The sequence below is a fragment of the Apodemus sylvaticus genome, chromosome 1, assembly GCF_947179515.1.
Source record: "Apodemus sylvaticus chromosome 1, mApoSyl1.1, whole genome shotgun sequence".
Lineage (NCBI taxonomy): Eukaryota > Metazoa > Chordata > Mammalia > Rodentia > Muridae > Apodemus > Apodemus sylvaticus.
The window spans coordinates 65,458,935-65,475,132 of NC_067472.1; the positions used below are offsets into that span (position 1 = coordinate 65,458,935).

A 16,198-nucleotide genomic window follows, 5' to 3' on the forward strand; every position below is an offset into this window, starting at 1 on the left:
GCAAGGTCTCCCCAGACTTAACTGTTTGCCTTTAAAACCTGGTGAGAATGTACATGTTTTTTGTGATGTGTGCGTGCCTGCGTGCGTGCGTGCGTGTGTGTGTGTGTGTGCGTGCGCGTGCGTGCGCGTGCGTGCGTGCGCGTGCGTGCGCGTGCGTGCGTGTGTGTGTGTGTGTGTGTGTGTGTGTGTGTGTGTGTGTATGCCGGGGATCTTTTTTGCCTCAAAGACACAAGGTATTTGTGGGAGGACCACTGTAATTGGAAGATTCTGCATAGAGCCTGGGGTTGGGAATTGTACGGACTTAGGGGCTGCCTTTGGGTCCAGCACTAGGGGGCAGCATTGTTCCTAACTGAAAATACCCTCCCTCAACCAGCGTATACCCAGCTCTTCATGAAGAACCCTTAGGGTTTACCCTCTGAGGAGTATCCTTGAAGACAGGCTAAGCTTCAAGCCAAAAGCTGTTCTTGCCAGAACCAGGGTCTGGATGCCCTTGGTCTGTGGGTAACTGGCCTTACCTTTTGGAAATTCTTTAGCAAAGTGGCGTGGCTAACAAGTTCCCTAGTTACCTTGTCACAGTAGCTTTTTGCTTCAGTCCTGGAGTGGACACTGTCTATCCTTGACATGACACTGCCCTGCTCCAGGTGATCTAGTCTAGCTAAGCTATATAATAGATACATGTGTCCTTTACAGAATCCAGTTTTAAAGCCCTGCCCTCTGAGGGTTTGGGGAGTGGGGAAGCAGGAAGAAGGACAGCTAGAGGCAGCTCTCTCAGCTGTTGGCCCTGTGTAGATGTAGAGACTGGTGGAAGCCTGGACAGGACTGGCCAGCTAAGCAGAGCCCCCAGCCCCTTTCCTGGGGTGCTTGGTTCTTCAGCCACGCAGTTTCTTCTGTTCTGCAGCATGTCCAGACTTGCCTTAGTAAACATCTGTGACAACGCAGTGTTGTCAGAATGAATGCTAGACTGAGCAGAGGAGCTTACTGGCCTGTCTCCAGGAGCCCAGAAAGGCATGTCCCTGGACGATGACCTGCAGCTCCCAGGTTGGCATAGGGCACAACTCCAAACCCTCCAGAGCCCCTGCTGGGTGAAGTTAGGAGTACATTGAGTCTGCCTTGCCTGGTGGAGTGTGTACCCATCATTTCCAATGTATTTCTGCCAATGCGAGACAAAATAGGCCCTACTTGGTCCTGATTTTTTATTATACACTGTTCCTCCATCTTCACTATGGACAGTTGGACTTACAACACAATGGTTGCTACTGGCAACAGGTTTTGATTTTGCCTTTGATTTGATTAAGAACACATTTCCTTGAACTTTCACTGTCAGATCTAACTTGGAATGTAAGAGTATGTATGTGGAAGTCAGCCTTACCCACGTAGCTCTGACTGCTGCCTATTACAGTCTGGCATCTGTTCCAGCCCTGAACACCACTGGTGCCTCAGGCAGCGGTTTGCTGGTGAGATTCCTACATTTCCTGCCTTATCCACAAGGGCAGAGGTGTGGCTGTAGCATGTATACCCCAGCTTAAATTCTTAGGTACAGACCATAAGATATGGTCCAAGACTCCAATGGCCAAGCTGCCAGGCCCTGTTAGTAGTTTGGGTGTCTCCCTTTTCTCTTAGGTTACTTACGCCTCATGGGGTGGGACTGTAAAGTCTGTGAGGTCTGACCACATCTGTGCCCGCAAGGATGTATAGAGAATATTGCCACAAATAATAAACAGGCTTGACTACATTCCCAAGCGTTCTGGGTTCCTAAAGTAACAGACCCACCTGGAGAAGCTGGAAATCAGCCCATGGTGGGGGCACTGAGAGCTCTGGCTGAGTCGGCTCTACCCTTGGGATATGAAAGACAGAATCCAGGCCTGTAGGAGGAACCCTGTGCATCCGGAACCCCTAACCGTGAGGTTAGGTAGGACCTCAAAGAATCAGTCAGGTTCATCCCTCCATGTGCCTCTCCTGGGCAGGAGCCTCGGGAGTGTCAGCTCCCACAGGCTGGTCCCAGTCCACACTGCCCTTGCTTGTGCCTGTCTGCATCTTCCAGATGCCCAGGAAGTCAAAGGGTCCCCTTCTGAAATTTCAGGCTCATAAGTCACTTCCCCTCCAAAAGTCATCTTCCTCCAGCTAGACTCCACCCAGTTGGCACTCCCCAAGCTCTGTCAGGGCTGGGAGGCAGTCCCACAATCTCCCCACCAGGACTGGGAGCTGGTAGAAATGCCGAGTTGCTCAAGTTGGTCCATTTACCATCTCCAGCTCCCATTAATTTTGTCCAAAATCATGGGATATCAATATGAGCTACCCAGAAGTAACTTGGGAGGTGCCACCGTAACTCCTGACTGCCCTGGAGGCTGGTTGCTGCCAGCAGGGTATAGAGGTGTGCACTGCTTGCCCCGCCTTGCTCCACCCCACCCCGCCCCACAGCCCAGTGATTGGCCAATTCTGATCAGTGGGAAGGACTCTCAGAAAGAAGAACCAGATCAGTGATCTAGAGAGAGTACTTTGTGAAACCTCTAGAGTTAGTGTGCCCCAGATACCATCATGCTTGGCCTCTGGCTACTCAGCGTCTTATGGGCACCAGGTGAGTGATGATTATTTGATTTCAAGGAGCCCTATTCAGGGCTTGGTGGTCTGCCTAGTGGCTGCTTAGCATGGTCAGGTCACCCTCCCTGGAGTTGGTCTCTAGATATGGAGAAAGTAAGTAGATACAGAAAATGTCAGAATAGAAATTTTTTTTTAAAGTGAAATGTATGAGAAATTGGTTCCTGGGATCTTTTTCATTGAGCTAGTTACAGGAACAGCTAGGCGTGGCACCTACAGGACAGCTTCCCTTGCTGCTGTGGGAGTCCCAGGCAGCAAGGTTCACCAGTGGGATCATGGGGGATACATAACTCTCTAGCTAGGCAGGGACAGAAGCTAGAGATGCAGTGGTCCCAGCTCCCTACCAACATGGGGTCCCACCTTCCACTGGGAGGCTTGGTTTCCCTATTCTGGGAGGACCCTGGCTCTGATCTCTTCTCTTACCTCTCAGTCCTGGAACCCTGGGGTTAAGTAGCTGTGCCCCTTGTCTATGCAAGAGATCAAGAGATGGTCTCTAAAACTGGACCTGCCTACAGATAGGTGGTCTCTAAACTGGTTCCTCATCAGTTGTTGAGCTGGAAGCTTTCTGTTGGGAGAGAGAAGCCCGAGGGAGGTGTGCTTTCATCAACTAGATATGATCATGTAGCTAAGGACGAGATGGGGTCAACTCTGGATGTTTGTCAGGTAGACCAAAAGGCTTATATGTGTTCTCCCTGTGTCAGTCCAGACAGGCACTGGGGAAGGGTGGGGTGTGCGGATGAGGTTCATCTGGGCACTGTGCAGAGGTGTGCTAGGCTCAGACAGCTCGCCCCTGGTGTGATGGACCTGGCAGTGTATTAAGCACAAAGCTCTTATCTGGCCCATGGGGCCAGATCCCATTTCTGGCACTGAGCCTTGTGGCGATTCCCCAGATAAAAGAGATAACACTGGCTAGACACTGCTTGAGGCAGGACAGCCCTCACTGGACCTCTGACCCCCTCTCTTCTGTAGCAGTAGCCCCTGGACCTCCTTTGCCCCATGTGAAACAGTATGAGGTGGTTTGGCCCCGGCGCCTAGCTACATCCCGCTCGCGCAGAGCCCTGCCCTCCCGCTGGGTGAGTCTACCCTCAACCTGTTTCTGCTAAAGGACTGGCAGACTCTGGGGGCTTCCCTGAGCAGCTCCAGAACTTCAATGTCTGCTTCTGGGCATGACCTGTGTTTACCACTTCCTTCTTCCTGCCTCCTGCTGCCCTCCCCCCACACACACACAAATCAGAGTCTAGGGCCCTCAAGGTAGGCACTAGGACCCACTCACCTCCTTGGTCCTTTTGAGACCATCCGCCCAGCCCGGAGCGGCCTCTACCCCAGGAAAGGTACAGCAGCTTGTGCTGCCCCGGGCCACACCTCAGTTTCAGTTGGCAATGGTTTGTTAGATTAGCAAGCAGCTGCTCGCCCTAAAGCTATGTGCATGCATTGAGAACCTCTCAGCTTGGGATTTCCTGGAGCTGGAGACTGGGAACAGCCTCTAGACCCCCAGGAAGATTGCTGGCCCTGTCCTTGTTTGGATCTTCAGGAAACATCTCACTGCCTGGGCTTTCCTCTTTCCTGGTGTATGCTGTCCCTAGGGCGAGCTGATTGTACACATGGCGTGTGAGTGAAAGGTCATAGAGTATGTAGCACACACCTGCTCTGAATCTCAGGCTGGACACCATAGCTAGCTGAGGAATAGTGGTGAGGAGGTGTCTGTGTACCTTGCCCACCCCCATGTTGCCCTGGATTTAGTGGCTGGCTGGCCATGGTTGCCTCTCCTACCCTGCTTTCTCTGGGAAGGAATGTCATCATATCATCATCATCATCATCATCATCATCATCATCCTTGTGAACAGATTGGGGAAATGGTCAAGGGGCCATGGAGCTCTGTTTTTTCTGCTTCATCTGGGAGACTTGCTTTCTCTGTCCCTCCCAAACAGCTCAGCCTGGTCCCAGCCATCTACTTCCCTGCCTGAAACTAATGAATTCTCACAGTCTAGGGAGGCTCTGCTTGGGGCTTTCTGCTATGCAAATCCCTGGCCTTAAGCTGAGACCACTCACCCGGAATCCCCATCCAGGGCCTGTACCCAGAGAGTCTGAGCTATGCTCTTGGGACCAGTGGGCATGTTTTCACCCTGCACCTTCGAAAGAACAGGTAAGACCTTGGGCCCATCTCCAAGTCCCGTGGGAAGTGCAGGCTCCTGTGTGCCTGAATCCTGGCCCAGGAGCCTTATAGTGGCTGCTCTGTGTGAGGCGGGACCAGGGAACTTCAGTTGTTGTCTTCCAGGGACCTTCTTGGCTCTAGCTACACAGAGACCTACTCAGCTGCCAATGGGTCTGAGGTGACAGAGCAGCTGCACGAGCAGGTATGGTGACAGGCCGGCCTTCCCTGGGCCAGCGGAATCAAGATAGTGAGACTTACGATCCTCCCTCACTTCTTCAGGACCATTGCCTCTACCAGGGCCACGTGGAAGGGTACAAGGGCTCAGCTGCCAGTATTAGCACCTGCGCTGGCCTCAGGTATGAACTGTAGACCCAGGCAAGAAGTCCCATTCTATAGAAGGGTAAACCAAGGCAGTGAAAAGGAGGCCTTGGCATGGGAATTCTTTCCTGCTGTGTTTGTGCTTTCTTGCCTCCTGTGTTTACAAGCCTGGTCATCTCCCACAAGGAGCAAGCCGACCATACCCTCTCTCACCTGGCTTTCCCCTCAGGGGCTTTTTCCGTGTTGGGTCCACCGTCCACTTGATCGAGCCTCTGGGTGCAGATGAAGAGGGGCAGCACGCAATGTACCAGGCACAGCATCTGCAACAGAAGGCTGGGACCTGTGGGGTCAGCGACACCAGCCTGGATGACCTAGGGCCTCGGGCCTTAGAAATCTACAGGGCTCAGCCCCGGGTGAGCGGCAGCACCCCCTGTTGGCTGGTCCAGTCCCAGACCCTATGCTTGGGCATGGGCATGGCTCTCTGTGGCCCTGAGGCAAGCCCTCTATGCCCAGTGGGTGGGCCCAGCTCAGCCTTGCAGCACCAGAGAAAGCCCACCACACTGGAGATGCCTAGACTGTGCCTCCCAACAGAAAGTTGGGCTCTGGGGTAGGTTGGGGTCAAGGCCAAAATGACTGATTGGCTTCTTTCCGTAGAACTGGCTCATACCCAGAGAAACCCGCTATGTGGAGTTGTATGTGGTTGCAGACAGCCAAGAGGTATGGGATGCAGGGGCTGAGAGGGCTGAATACATTGGAGTGAGATTGCCAAAGCCCCAGGCTGAAGGTCTTATACTTGCAGTTCCAGAAGTTGGGCAGCAGAGCCGCCGTGCGCCAGCGAGTGCTGGAGGTTGTAAACCATGTGGACAAGGTGGGTTTCCCCAGGGGTGCTGCTGGTAAAGACAGGGGGCAGCTGTTTAGGATAGGAGGGGCAAGGTAGGCAGTCAAGAGGTGGGGCTAGGTCAGAGCTCTCTACCGAGCACAGGCCCTCCCCGTGGTGAAAAGATGCAGGGCCCCTGTCCATCCCCCTGCCGCCTCTGGCTCCAAGGGCTTGCTCATCCTCCGCAGCTTTATCAAGAACTCAGTTTCCGAGTTGTCCTGGTGGGCCTGGAGATCTGGAACAAGGACAAATTCTACATCAGCCGTTATGCCAACGTCACGCTGGAGAACTTCTTGTCCTGGAGGGAACAGAACTTGCTGGGGCGGCACCCACATGACAATGTGCAACTTATCACGTGAGTGGGTGGGCACGCCCATACATCACAGTGAGGTAGAACCAAGTTCCAGAGCGGTGTCCAACCTGGCTTCCAGGGTAGGACACCCGTGCAGAGCTGTGCAGGGATGAAGAAAGGCCAGGAACCATGTCAAGGGCATACCTGTCTTGTCTGTTTCTAGGGGGGTTGACTTCATTGGGACCACTGTTGGACTGGCTAAGGTGTCTGCCCTGTGTTCCCGTCACTCAGGAGCTGTGAATCAGGTAAAAGGAACTCTTACCCAAGCTCAACAAGCTGTCTGGTGGCGGTACGGTCAAACATAGCTCCTGAACTGTGGCGTAGAAGTGTCAGCCTGGGTCCTTAAGATACCATGAAGCAGTCACTTGCTCTGGGGACAGATTTGAAACCTGGTTTTATGCTAGGGTGTTAGCAGGTGGCAGTCTTGTGCCTATGGGCGCCTAGGGCCAAGGACATGTGGGTAGCCGGGGTAGCAAGACAGTACTAATGAACCTGTCCTCACAGGACCACACCAAGAGCTCCATTGGTGTGGCCTCTACCATGGCCCATGAGCTGGGCCACAATCTGGGCATGAGCCACGATGAGACCATTCCGGGATGCTACTGTCCTATACCACGTGAGGGTGGTGGCTGCATCATGACCGAAAGCATTGGGTAAGGTCCTGTGGGGCATGCTGGGTGGGAAGGGACAGCCTGGCATGTGGCTCTTCCTAACGCTGACACCCCTTACCCTTAGCTCCAAGTTCCCCAGGACATTCAGCAGGTGTAGCCAGACTGACCTCGAGTCATTCGTGACAAAACCCCAGACAGGCTGCCTGACCAATGTCCCAGATGTCAACCGGTTCGTGGGTGACCCTGTGTGTGGAAACCTGTTTGTGGAGCATGGAGAGCAGTGTGACTGTGGGACACCTCAGGTCTGTCTCACCCCATCCCTGCCCCCTGCTGGTCAGCTCCGGCATTAGTGCAGGGACCTCAGTCTGAGGTCCTTTTGGTTAAGCTAGCCTCCTCGGCCTGGCCACATCACTACATCTCTCTTTAAGCCCTTAATAACCTATAAGGGAGTTGGAGATTAAATTGGCTGTAGTCCCTTCCCCAGTGATCACCAAAAGCCTGTCCACCTTACGGCCAGGTCTGGCTAGGGTGTAGCTGCTCAAACCATTTTCCTCCTAGGATTGTCAAAACCCCTGCTGCAATGCCACCACTTGCCAGCTGGCCAAGGGGGCAGAATGTGCTGATGGTGCCTGTTGTCATGACTGCAGGGTAAGTTGGACTTCATCCAGGATCTGCTCCAGTCAGACATGGGGGGGTTGGGATTCTTGTGAAGGCATCACGTGGACCTGGCCTACAGTAAGCCTCTCTGTGGGACCAGGTAAAGCCAGCTGGGGAGGTGTGTCGTCCCAAGAAGGACAACTGTGACCTGGAGGAGTTCTGTGATGGCCAGAAGCCAACATGTCCTGAAGATGCCTTCCAACAAAATGGCACTCCCTGCCCAGGGGGCTATTGCTTTGATGGGAACTGCCCCACACTGGCACAGCAGTGCCAGGATCTGTGGGGGCCAGGTGAGGCAGACGTGACCATAGGATGGGGGCCAGCTTGTGGAGCGTCTATAACCGAAGCCAGACTAACTTCTCCTGGCCCCACAGGTGCCCGGGCAGCAGTCGACTCCTGCTTTGCCTTTAGCATCCCTCCGGGCTGCAATGGCAGGCTGTACCCTGGCAGGTAAGCATCAAGGCCAAACTGTTAGGAGCTGGGTGAGGTATGTCTTCAATAGCAAGGCTGGTCCACAGAGATGTCCCACAGAGGAGGCCTGCTCTGTGAGGCAGGTGGCTCTCCTGGGGTCTGCCCTGCTTCTAGTCATCAACCTGAGCCCGACATTCTTGAGAGAGGAGAGGTCCTAGGGGCTGTCTCCTGCACCACCCAGGGCCCTGAGCCACTCAGAGTCCCCAGGACACCCATGACCACAGCCTGTCCCCTTTCTGCAGGGTCAACCGGTGTGGGGTGCTGTACTGTGAGGGAGGCCAGAAGCCCCCTGAACGTTCCTCCTGCACTTTCTCCTCCAACAATGGAATCTGCCACGCTCTTCACACAGATAGCAACACCCACGACACCTATGAGCTGGTACTCCAGGGCACCAAGTGTGAGGAGGGAAAGGTGAGCTGAGGAGCACTGGAAAGCCGTCCAGGGCTGATGAAGATCAAACGCGCCCATGAGTCTCTGACAATGTTCAGACAGTGTCGGCTGGTGGAGGCGTGTGCACGCCTGTCTGGAGACCACCATACCCAAAGGGTCCCCAGGATCAGTCAGTCTAGTGCCACCTCATGGCTGAGGGCCCCTCCATGGCCATACGCACAAGTATGAAGGCGTAGTCATCCTGAAGTGTGACCACACTAGCTGTCCCAAACTTATCTTTAGATTTGAGGATGGTGGGGTAAGGACTGGGCCTAGGCCAGCCAGCTACCCAAGAGCCTCTTCCACCTTCCAGGTTTGCATGGCTGGAAGCTGCCAGGACCTCCGTGTATACAGATCTGAAAACTGCTCTGCTAAATGCAACAACCATGGGGTACGTGTAGCTGCGGGCCTCAGGTCATAGGACACCTACTGTCTGGTGCCTTTGTGCTAGGTCTGGTGCCTTTATGCTAGGTAGCTGCCATCACTTGCCTGTTAATGGGACTTGTGGCGGAGACAGCTGTGGGTATAGCAATGTAGGCTCACATTAGCCTATATCCTTCTGATGGGGGTAATCAACAAGGCCTCTTTGGAACTGAGATCAAATACGTGCTTTCCACTGAGCTTGTGGTCATTGGTCACTGTGGTCTCTGAGGCGAATTCCTTAGAAGTTCAAGATGGACATATGTGGATGGATGGAGGGGACCCTGTGTGTGCTGTAACCTCCCCTGCTGCCCTGTGAGGTACCTGTCCTTGAGGTCCTGCTTTCCCTCCAGGTATGCAACCACAAGAGGGAGTGCCACTGTCACAAGGGCTGGGCCCCACCCTACTGTGCACAGCAGCTGACAGATAGACAAGGTAGACAAGCAGGTAAGGTCCTGAGGCCCACAAGAGCTGGCATTTGTGGGGTACCAGCCTTAAGGGGGGTTAGGATGGATAACATTGTCTCTACTTCCCAAAAGTGACACAGGGTAGTGCCCTACTCAAAACAAGGCTAGATAGCCTTGGCCCAGGCACCTAGGGCCACTTACAACCCCCACAGTGTCTTCCTTCCCAGTGGTCACTGAGTCTGCGGCTGTCCATGGCACCACAGCCTCGTGGAACTGGCTAGGACTCAACAGTGGCACTGTGGAGCTGGGACTCACCACTACCAAGTCTTCTAATCCATTGCTGGAGAGCCAGAAGAGCTGGCGTAATATACTGGGCCCTCTGCTGGAGTCCTCAGGCACTTGACCATATGTGGGGTGTGGGACCCAGGACATGGTCAAGGGGGACTGAGAAGGCTGTATCTCCCAAGGGCCCTCCCCAGCTCTTGATTTTACTGGTCCCCAGTCCTGTATGATCGTATGTCCCACAGCATCTACGCGCCTCCCCGTCAGTGTGGTTGTGGTCTTGGTAATCCTGGTGGCTGCAATGGTCATCGTGGCTGGCATCCTCATCTACCGAAAGGCCCCGAGACAAATCCAGAAGAGGTGAGGACATGGTGGTTGCAACATATTTACATGCGAGACACATACTTCCTGTACTCGGAACTTGGGAAATGGCTTTGCTGCTACTTAAGAAAGAAAAAGCATTGCTTCCGTCAGCAAGCCCAGGCAGAGGCTCTTAAGGGAACTTGGGGTTCTCCTCTGGGTGTTGGACAAGCCTGGGTGGGAAGCTCAGGAGACTCCCAGGATTGCAACCACTACCACTGCTGCTGCTACTGTTGTTGCTGCTGCTGCTTTTTTCTTTTTTCTTTCTTTCTTTCTTTCTTTCTTTCTTTCTTTCTTTCTTTCTTTCTTTCTTTCTTTCTTTCTTTCTTTCTTTCTTTCTTTCTCTCTCTTTCTTTCTTTCTTTCTTTCTTTCTTTCTTTCTTTCTCCTCTCCTTTTCTTCTTCTTCTTTTTCTTCTTCTTCTTCCTTCTCCTCTTCCTCCTCCTCTTCTTCCTTCCCCTTCTCTCTCCTCCTTCTCTTCCTTCTCCTCCTTTTCTTCCTCCTCTGCCTCCTCCTCTTCCTCATCCTCCTCACCCTTACCCTCCTCTCCTCCCTCTTCCTCTTCCCCCTCCTCCTTCTTCAAGGCTGTAATGGGACAGAGAGAGCAACAGATAGGTGTATGATAAGTCCAGAGTTGAGATAACCTCCTTACCCCTAGCCATGGCCAAGTGTGGTTTCCACTGTGCTCTGCACAAAGAGCTTAACCCCCAAGCTGGCTGCCAAAGGATAGCTTTTCCCAGGTCCTCCAAGCACCTTCCTAACATAGTTCTCAGGAGACTTGTTTCTTGACCTCCTGTGCTTGAAAATGTGCCTGAGACTGCAGCTAGCATTCTATGTGGGGTGTGCCAGGGTAGAGATGCCAGGCTGACTTGGGAGGCATGCCCAGGGTCCTGGATTCTCTGGCTAGAAGTGACTACACCATTCTTGCCTCTTTTTCTCCCTAGGAGTGTGGCACCCAAGCCTACCTCGGGGGTCTCCAACCCCCTATTCTATACAGGGGACCACAGCCTGGCAGCTAAGAGCAAGCCTCCAGGCCCTCCTGAGATGGTTTCTACCAACCATCCCCCAAGACCCATAGTGAAACCAAAGAGGCCTCCCCCTGCAGTAAGTGCTATCCTCTGACAGGTTCGTGGGGCTGAAATGAGGGAGACTCAGGCTTTCCATTCCTCTATCCCAGAGTGTGACCCATTAGGGATAGTGAAGGGTTTTTGTGTAAATTAACTCATGAGCCAGGCAATAGCCTGGAGCCTGGAGAAGTGTTACAATCACCCCAAGGGAGGGTAAAGGACTGAGTCAAGTCTTGTCTTCTAAGGATCTCTATTTGGAGTTTGGATTTGAGCTTGTGGGTCTGAGGGCTCTCAGACCCAAACTGTGAGAAGAGAATGCCCTTGCAGCTCCTTAAGCTGAGGAATGGGCTGCTAGCCTAGAGTGAACAGGAAATGGGGAGGGGTACCATTTGGGAAATGTAAGAGCCTTGGATCTAAAATCAAGGGACCTGGTGGGCATGGACTGGAGCCTTGGTACTGATTCTGGGGCCCAGGCTCATATCTCTGTCCCCTCAAGCCTCCAGGTGCTGTGCCCAGTCCACCACTCCAAGTTCCTGTTTATGCCCCAAAGGTTCCAAATCAGGTAAGCCTTGGGAAACAGCCATTTGTATTCTGGAGACATGAAAACCTCTTGGGAGGTGGCATCTGGTGGCTAACTCTGTAGGCCTGGAGCCCTAAGGAAACAGCTACTGTACAGGGAAAGTTGTTAGCCCTGCCCAGTCAGGATATTAAATTGAGCCTAAGGGTTGATTCAGGGAACCTGGGAGGAAAAAGGTGCTACCCTAGTCCCCAGCCCTGAACTGGTCTAGTCTTTGGATTCTGATTCTTTTTTTCCCAACAGCTTAGACCTGATCCTCCCACCAAGCCCCTCCCAGAGCTGAAACCCAAGCAGGTAAGGGGACAGCCTTGACTCTGAGGAGACCTTCCCTCCTGAAAACCTGTGGCCCTTTATTCCAGAGACAAGCTTCCTACACTTTCCCTTGGAAGGAGGCTAAGGGAAGGGCTTTGGAAGGTCTCAAAATGCCACTGACTAAACTTTAGAAGTAGTGATTCATTCATTCTTTCCTCCCCACAGTATTAAGAGTCCTTCCCAGCACACAGTGTTAGTCTTCCCAGCAGGGCTCCTTGGGGTTCTAGGTGAACTGGAATCCTTTCCTTAGCCCTAAAAGTGGGCTCCTACTTCTGAGAGCCTCGGACACTACTATAGTCATAGCCCTATGCACGTATTCTGGGGCCAAAGCTGTGATGGTGGAGAACTTTGTGTGTGTGTGTGTGTGTGTGTGTGTGTATTTGCCTATCCCAGGGAGCAAATGCAATTAGCAACAGGATGGAGCCCCTGAGCCCTGACACAGCTTAACTGCACAGATCAGCTGCCTACCTTGTGCTGCCCATCCTCCTGGGCAGACATCTGTGCTCCTCTGAGGCAGGGCTAAGGGAGCTTCTGGTGAGCAAGTGACACCTGAGAAGGCCACAAATTGGTGGATAATTCCCCAAGGGTCATTAGAGTAGGTCCTGAGGTACGTGTTCCTGGCTCTGCCGAGGCCTTGTTTAGGATCTTATCTGCTCTTCTGGGCACTTGTGGCTCTCAAGAGGCTTTCGGTGCACATTCCTTATGTTGAAGGTGCTGGTTTGCTGTCTTCTGAGTGTCCCTCAGTTGGCCTACTTCTTGTTTTTTTTTTTTTTTTTTTTTTTTGATTTGGTTTTTTCGAGACAGGGTTTCTCTGTGTAGCCCTGGCTGTCCTGGAACTCACTCTGTAGACCAGGCTGGTCTCGAACTCAGAAATCCACCTGCCTCTGCCTCCCAGAGTGCTAGGATTACAGGCATGCACCACCACCGCCCGGCTCAGTTGGTCTACTTCTTGTCTTCTTATTTTAAGTGAATGTGGGTGACACTCTTAGCAGAAATAGCAGGGGAAGTAACCACATTGGGATGGGAGTCTGAATGTGTATGATTTCCATGCTGGGAGCTATCTTTGTGTTGTGTGAACTGATGCCTAGAAAGAAAACAAAAACAAATGACTAGCTCCGAGATCATCTGGAGACTTAAAATTCTACATCTCCCAGGACAGGCAGGGTTACACAGAGAAACCCTGTCTCAGAAAAATAAAATTCTACATCTCTGGAATCTTTGACACTTGAACTCTTAACAATTGGTACTGTGTTTTGCTATAGTGATGTTATTTTTCTTGTTTCATTATTGTGTTTATGATGTGTGTGGGCATGTGTGCCATCTTTGCAGAGTTGACCTTTACTTGGGTTCTGGGCTCAAACTCAGGTCATCAGGTTTGTGCTGCAAGCACCTTTACTAGGTGATCAATCTCAGTGGCCCTTGATGGTGCTGCTTCTCCTCCTCCTCCTCCTTCTTCTCCTTATTATTATTATTATTAGTTATTATTAGTATGGGGGTGGAGTGTGTGTGTGTGTGTGTGTGTGTGTGTGTGTTGTGGCATGTGCATGCATATCACAGGATGCACGAGAGGATCAGAGGACAGCCTTGTGGGGTTGGTTCACTCCTGCCACTTTTACATGGTGCACAGACTGAGCTCACACCATCATGCTGGCAAGCGCCTTAACCCATTGAGCCATCTCACAAGCCCCTGGGTTTTTTGCTGGTTTGGTCAGTTTGGTTTGGTTTTTAAAATAGGCCCTCACTCTATAACCAGGGCTGATATGGAACTCACTATGTAGCCCAAGCTGGCCCTTAAACTCATGACAGTGCTTCTGAGTCAGTTTCCTGAGTATGAGTATTGGTTTTATAGGTATGAGCCATTACCACACCTGTGATTTTCTGTTTTTCCTTTTCTTTCTTTCTTTCTTTCTTTCTTTCTTTCTTTCTTTCTTTCTTTCTTTCTTTCTTTCTTTCTTTCTTTCTTTTTTTCTTTTTTTGAAGGGAGATAGGCAGGGCTAGGAGGGTGATTTTATTTCTTCTTCTTCTTCTTCTTCTTCTTCTTCTTCTTCTTCTTCTTCTTCTTCTTCTTCTTCTTCTTCTTCTCCTTCTCCTTCTCCTTCTCCTTCTCCTTCTCCTTCTCCTTCTCCTTCTCCTTCTCCTTCTCCTTCTCCTCCTCCTCCTCCTCCTCCTCCTCCTCCTCCTCCTCCTCCTCCTCCTCCTCCTCCTCCTCCTCCTTTTTCTCCTCCTCCTCCTCCTCCTTCTTCTTCTTCTCTTCCTCCTCCTCTTCTCCTCCTCTTCCCTTCTACACCTCCTCCTCCTTCTCCTCCTCTTCTTCTTCTAGAAACAGGGTCTCATTCTGTAGCCTTGGCCTCTACATAGACTGGGCCGGCCTGCCTGCCTCAGACCCCTGAGTGCTGGGATTAAAAGTGTGCACCACTGTGTCTAGCCAGGGACTAATTTTAGACTTACATAAGATCTGAAAAATCCCTTTAATCCCAACACTTGGGGATTAAAGCAGAGACAGTTGAAGCTCTGAATTCAAGGCCAGCCTGGTCTATAGACTGAGTCCAAGATAGCCAGGGATATTACAGAAAAACCTGTCTCAAACAAAACAAAACAAATTAAACAAGGAAAGAAAAGAAAAAGAAAACCTCATCCTAGGCACAGTCCAGACAGGCAGAATGGAGCAGTGTACAGAGATTTCTTGGCAATGATGAAAGGAAGCTGGGTGAGGAGGAAGGCCAAAATGTGTCTAAACCTACCGATGCCAGGTTACCATCCTCTCTCAGAATGTGGAAATGAAATGTGTTTTCATAGTTAATTCTTTCCTTTTGAGCTTCTAAAGACCCATGTTCTGAAAACTTAGACCTTCAGGGTAGGCTGCAAGATGATGGGTTGGGACAGCTACCCAAGAAGAGGCGCTCTGCCAGGTTCAGGCTTTGTATTCCGAGTGGTGAGGCCATGCAGGAGTTTCCTACTGAGCCGTGGGAAGACAGAAGCCTTCCAGGCTAGGCTGGAGCTGAGCGGGACAGCCTTCAGATGAAGCTGAGGGCAGGGCTTGGCCTGTTTAGGAGATGCTCTCTGTCAGCTGTGTCTGGTTCCTCCCAGGTCAAGCCAACCTTTGCACCCCCAACACCACCAGTCAAGCCTAGGACTGGAGGGACTGTGCCTGGAGTGACTCAGGTGAGCCCCAGCAGGAGGGGTCCAGCTTGTAGGATCCATCCTGCTGACTGTGGTGACACTGCTCTGGAGGGTGGGGTGGCTGTTTTCATCTTCTTAGCTGCTAAGTTTTGGTGACATCTGAAAAGAAAATGGGAAAATCCTTAGTAACAGGCTTGATGTCTGCTTTATGCTCTGCCAGAACATTCCAGTGCTTGTGGCTTTCAGGGGCTGCCGAGTTTTCCTTTTCATGTGGCTACTCTACACTATATATATATACACTACACTATACTACTACACTATATATACAGTCATCTTGTGTGGTCAGGGCCATTCTGTTGTTAGGGGAAGTGGAAGTCTACATTTAAAGAATTGTTGATGGGAATCCTCAGCTGTACCTCTCTCTTATCAGATCCTCTTTAATATCAATTTCCTCTTTTCTTGGCAGGGCGCTGGTAGGCCAAAGGTTGCTCTGAAGGTCCCCATCCAGAAGAGGTGACCTGCTAGGGCACCCCAGGGCCATCGTAAGCTTGTGGAAGTTTGGAGATATCACTGCTCCTGTAAACGTGTTCCTTCAGCAACACCCCCACCAAGGGTGGACCTGCACACACTGCTCCTACCTCAGGAATAATCTCTCTGTGGCCCTTGCTGTTCAGCTGCCCTCCTGATCCAGTTCCTCTCACTGGCCCTGGCCAGCTTAGATCTGATGTCTACGTATGCTAGTTGCTAGGCAGGGGCGGCGGCGGCGGCTCCTGCAGCGAGCATGAGCAAGTCTGTCTATGGGTGGACAGAATGGCAGGAGTCCCCTCCCCGCGACTTCTGCATCGGCCCTCAGGCAGTGACCTCTCCCCAGGGCACAGTTCCTGTATCCACATCCCACTCCTGTAAGAGACTTAGGAAGGAAAAGCCGACGTTTTGGGGGTGTTGGGACAGAAGTTGCCGTCATTTCCGGGTTGAAACATAATAGTTGTTGAAACTATGACTAAACACTATTCACTAATAAAGATTCTATTTTATCAGTAGATTATAGATCACATTCTAAGGGGCAGTTTGTTTTTATTACACCAGATCAAACAATTTCACCCACCACCTCCCTTCATTTTTAACCATCCGCCTTAATTCAGCCGGGTCTCAGGACGTGCAGGAGGACCAATCCTACCTAGGATCGAGGGAG

At 51.8% G+C, this 16,198-nt stretch overlaps 1 protein-coding gene across 5 annotated transcripts; it reads left to right on the top strand.

Annotated features, from left to right (window-relative positions):
* Nucleotides 1–2,476: 2,476 nt before the first annotated feature.
* On the top strand, nt 2,477–16,060 carry Adam8 (ADAM metallopeptidase domain 8). Of its 5 annotated transcripts, none has more exons than XM_052196202.1 (24): nt 2,477–2,575; nt 3,565–3,668; nt 4,662–4,738; nt 4,871–4,949; nt 5,027–5,103; nt 5,295–5,478; nt 5,720–5,782; nt 5,865–5,933; nt 6,131–6,297; nt 6,458–6,539; nt 6,799–6,947; nt 7,030–7,207; nt 7,464–7,553; nt 7,663–7,852; nt 7,937–8,012; nt 8,276–8,444; nt 8,776–8,853; nt 9,236–9,329; nt 9,817–9,931; nt 10,875–11,034; nt 11,494–11,559; nt 11,818–11,868; nt 14,974–15,048; nt 15,473–16,060. In XM_052196202.1, the coding sequence occupies exons 1-24, from the start codon at nt 2,536–2,538 to the stop codon at nt 15,521–15,523; spliced, it is 2,484 nt and encodes an 827-aa protein (XP_052052162.1). In that variant the 5' UTR covers nt 2,477–2,535; the 3' UTR covers nt 15,524–16,060. The 5 variants fall into 5 exon arrangements, 4 of the variants coding, with proteins under 4 accessions (XP_052052162.1, XP_052052171.1, XP_052052184.1 ...); XM_052196211.1 differs by having other exon boundaries at nt 3,568–3,668; XR_007979834.1 differs by lacking the exons at nt 11,818–11,868; nt 14,974–15,048; nt 15,473–16,060 and having other exon boundaries at nt 9,792–9,931.
* Nucleotides 16,061–16,198: the final 138 nt, after the last annotated feature.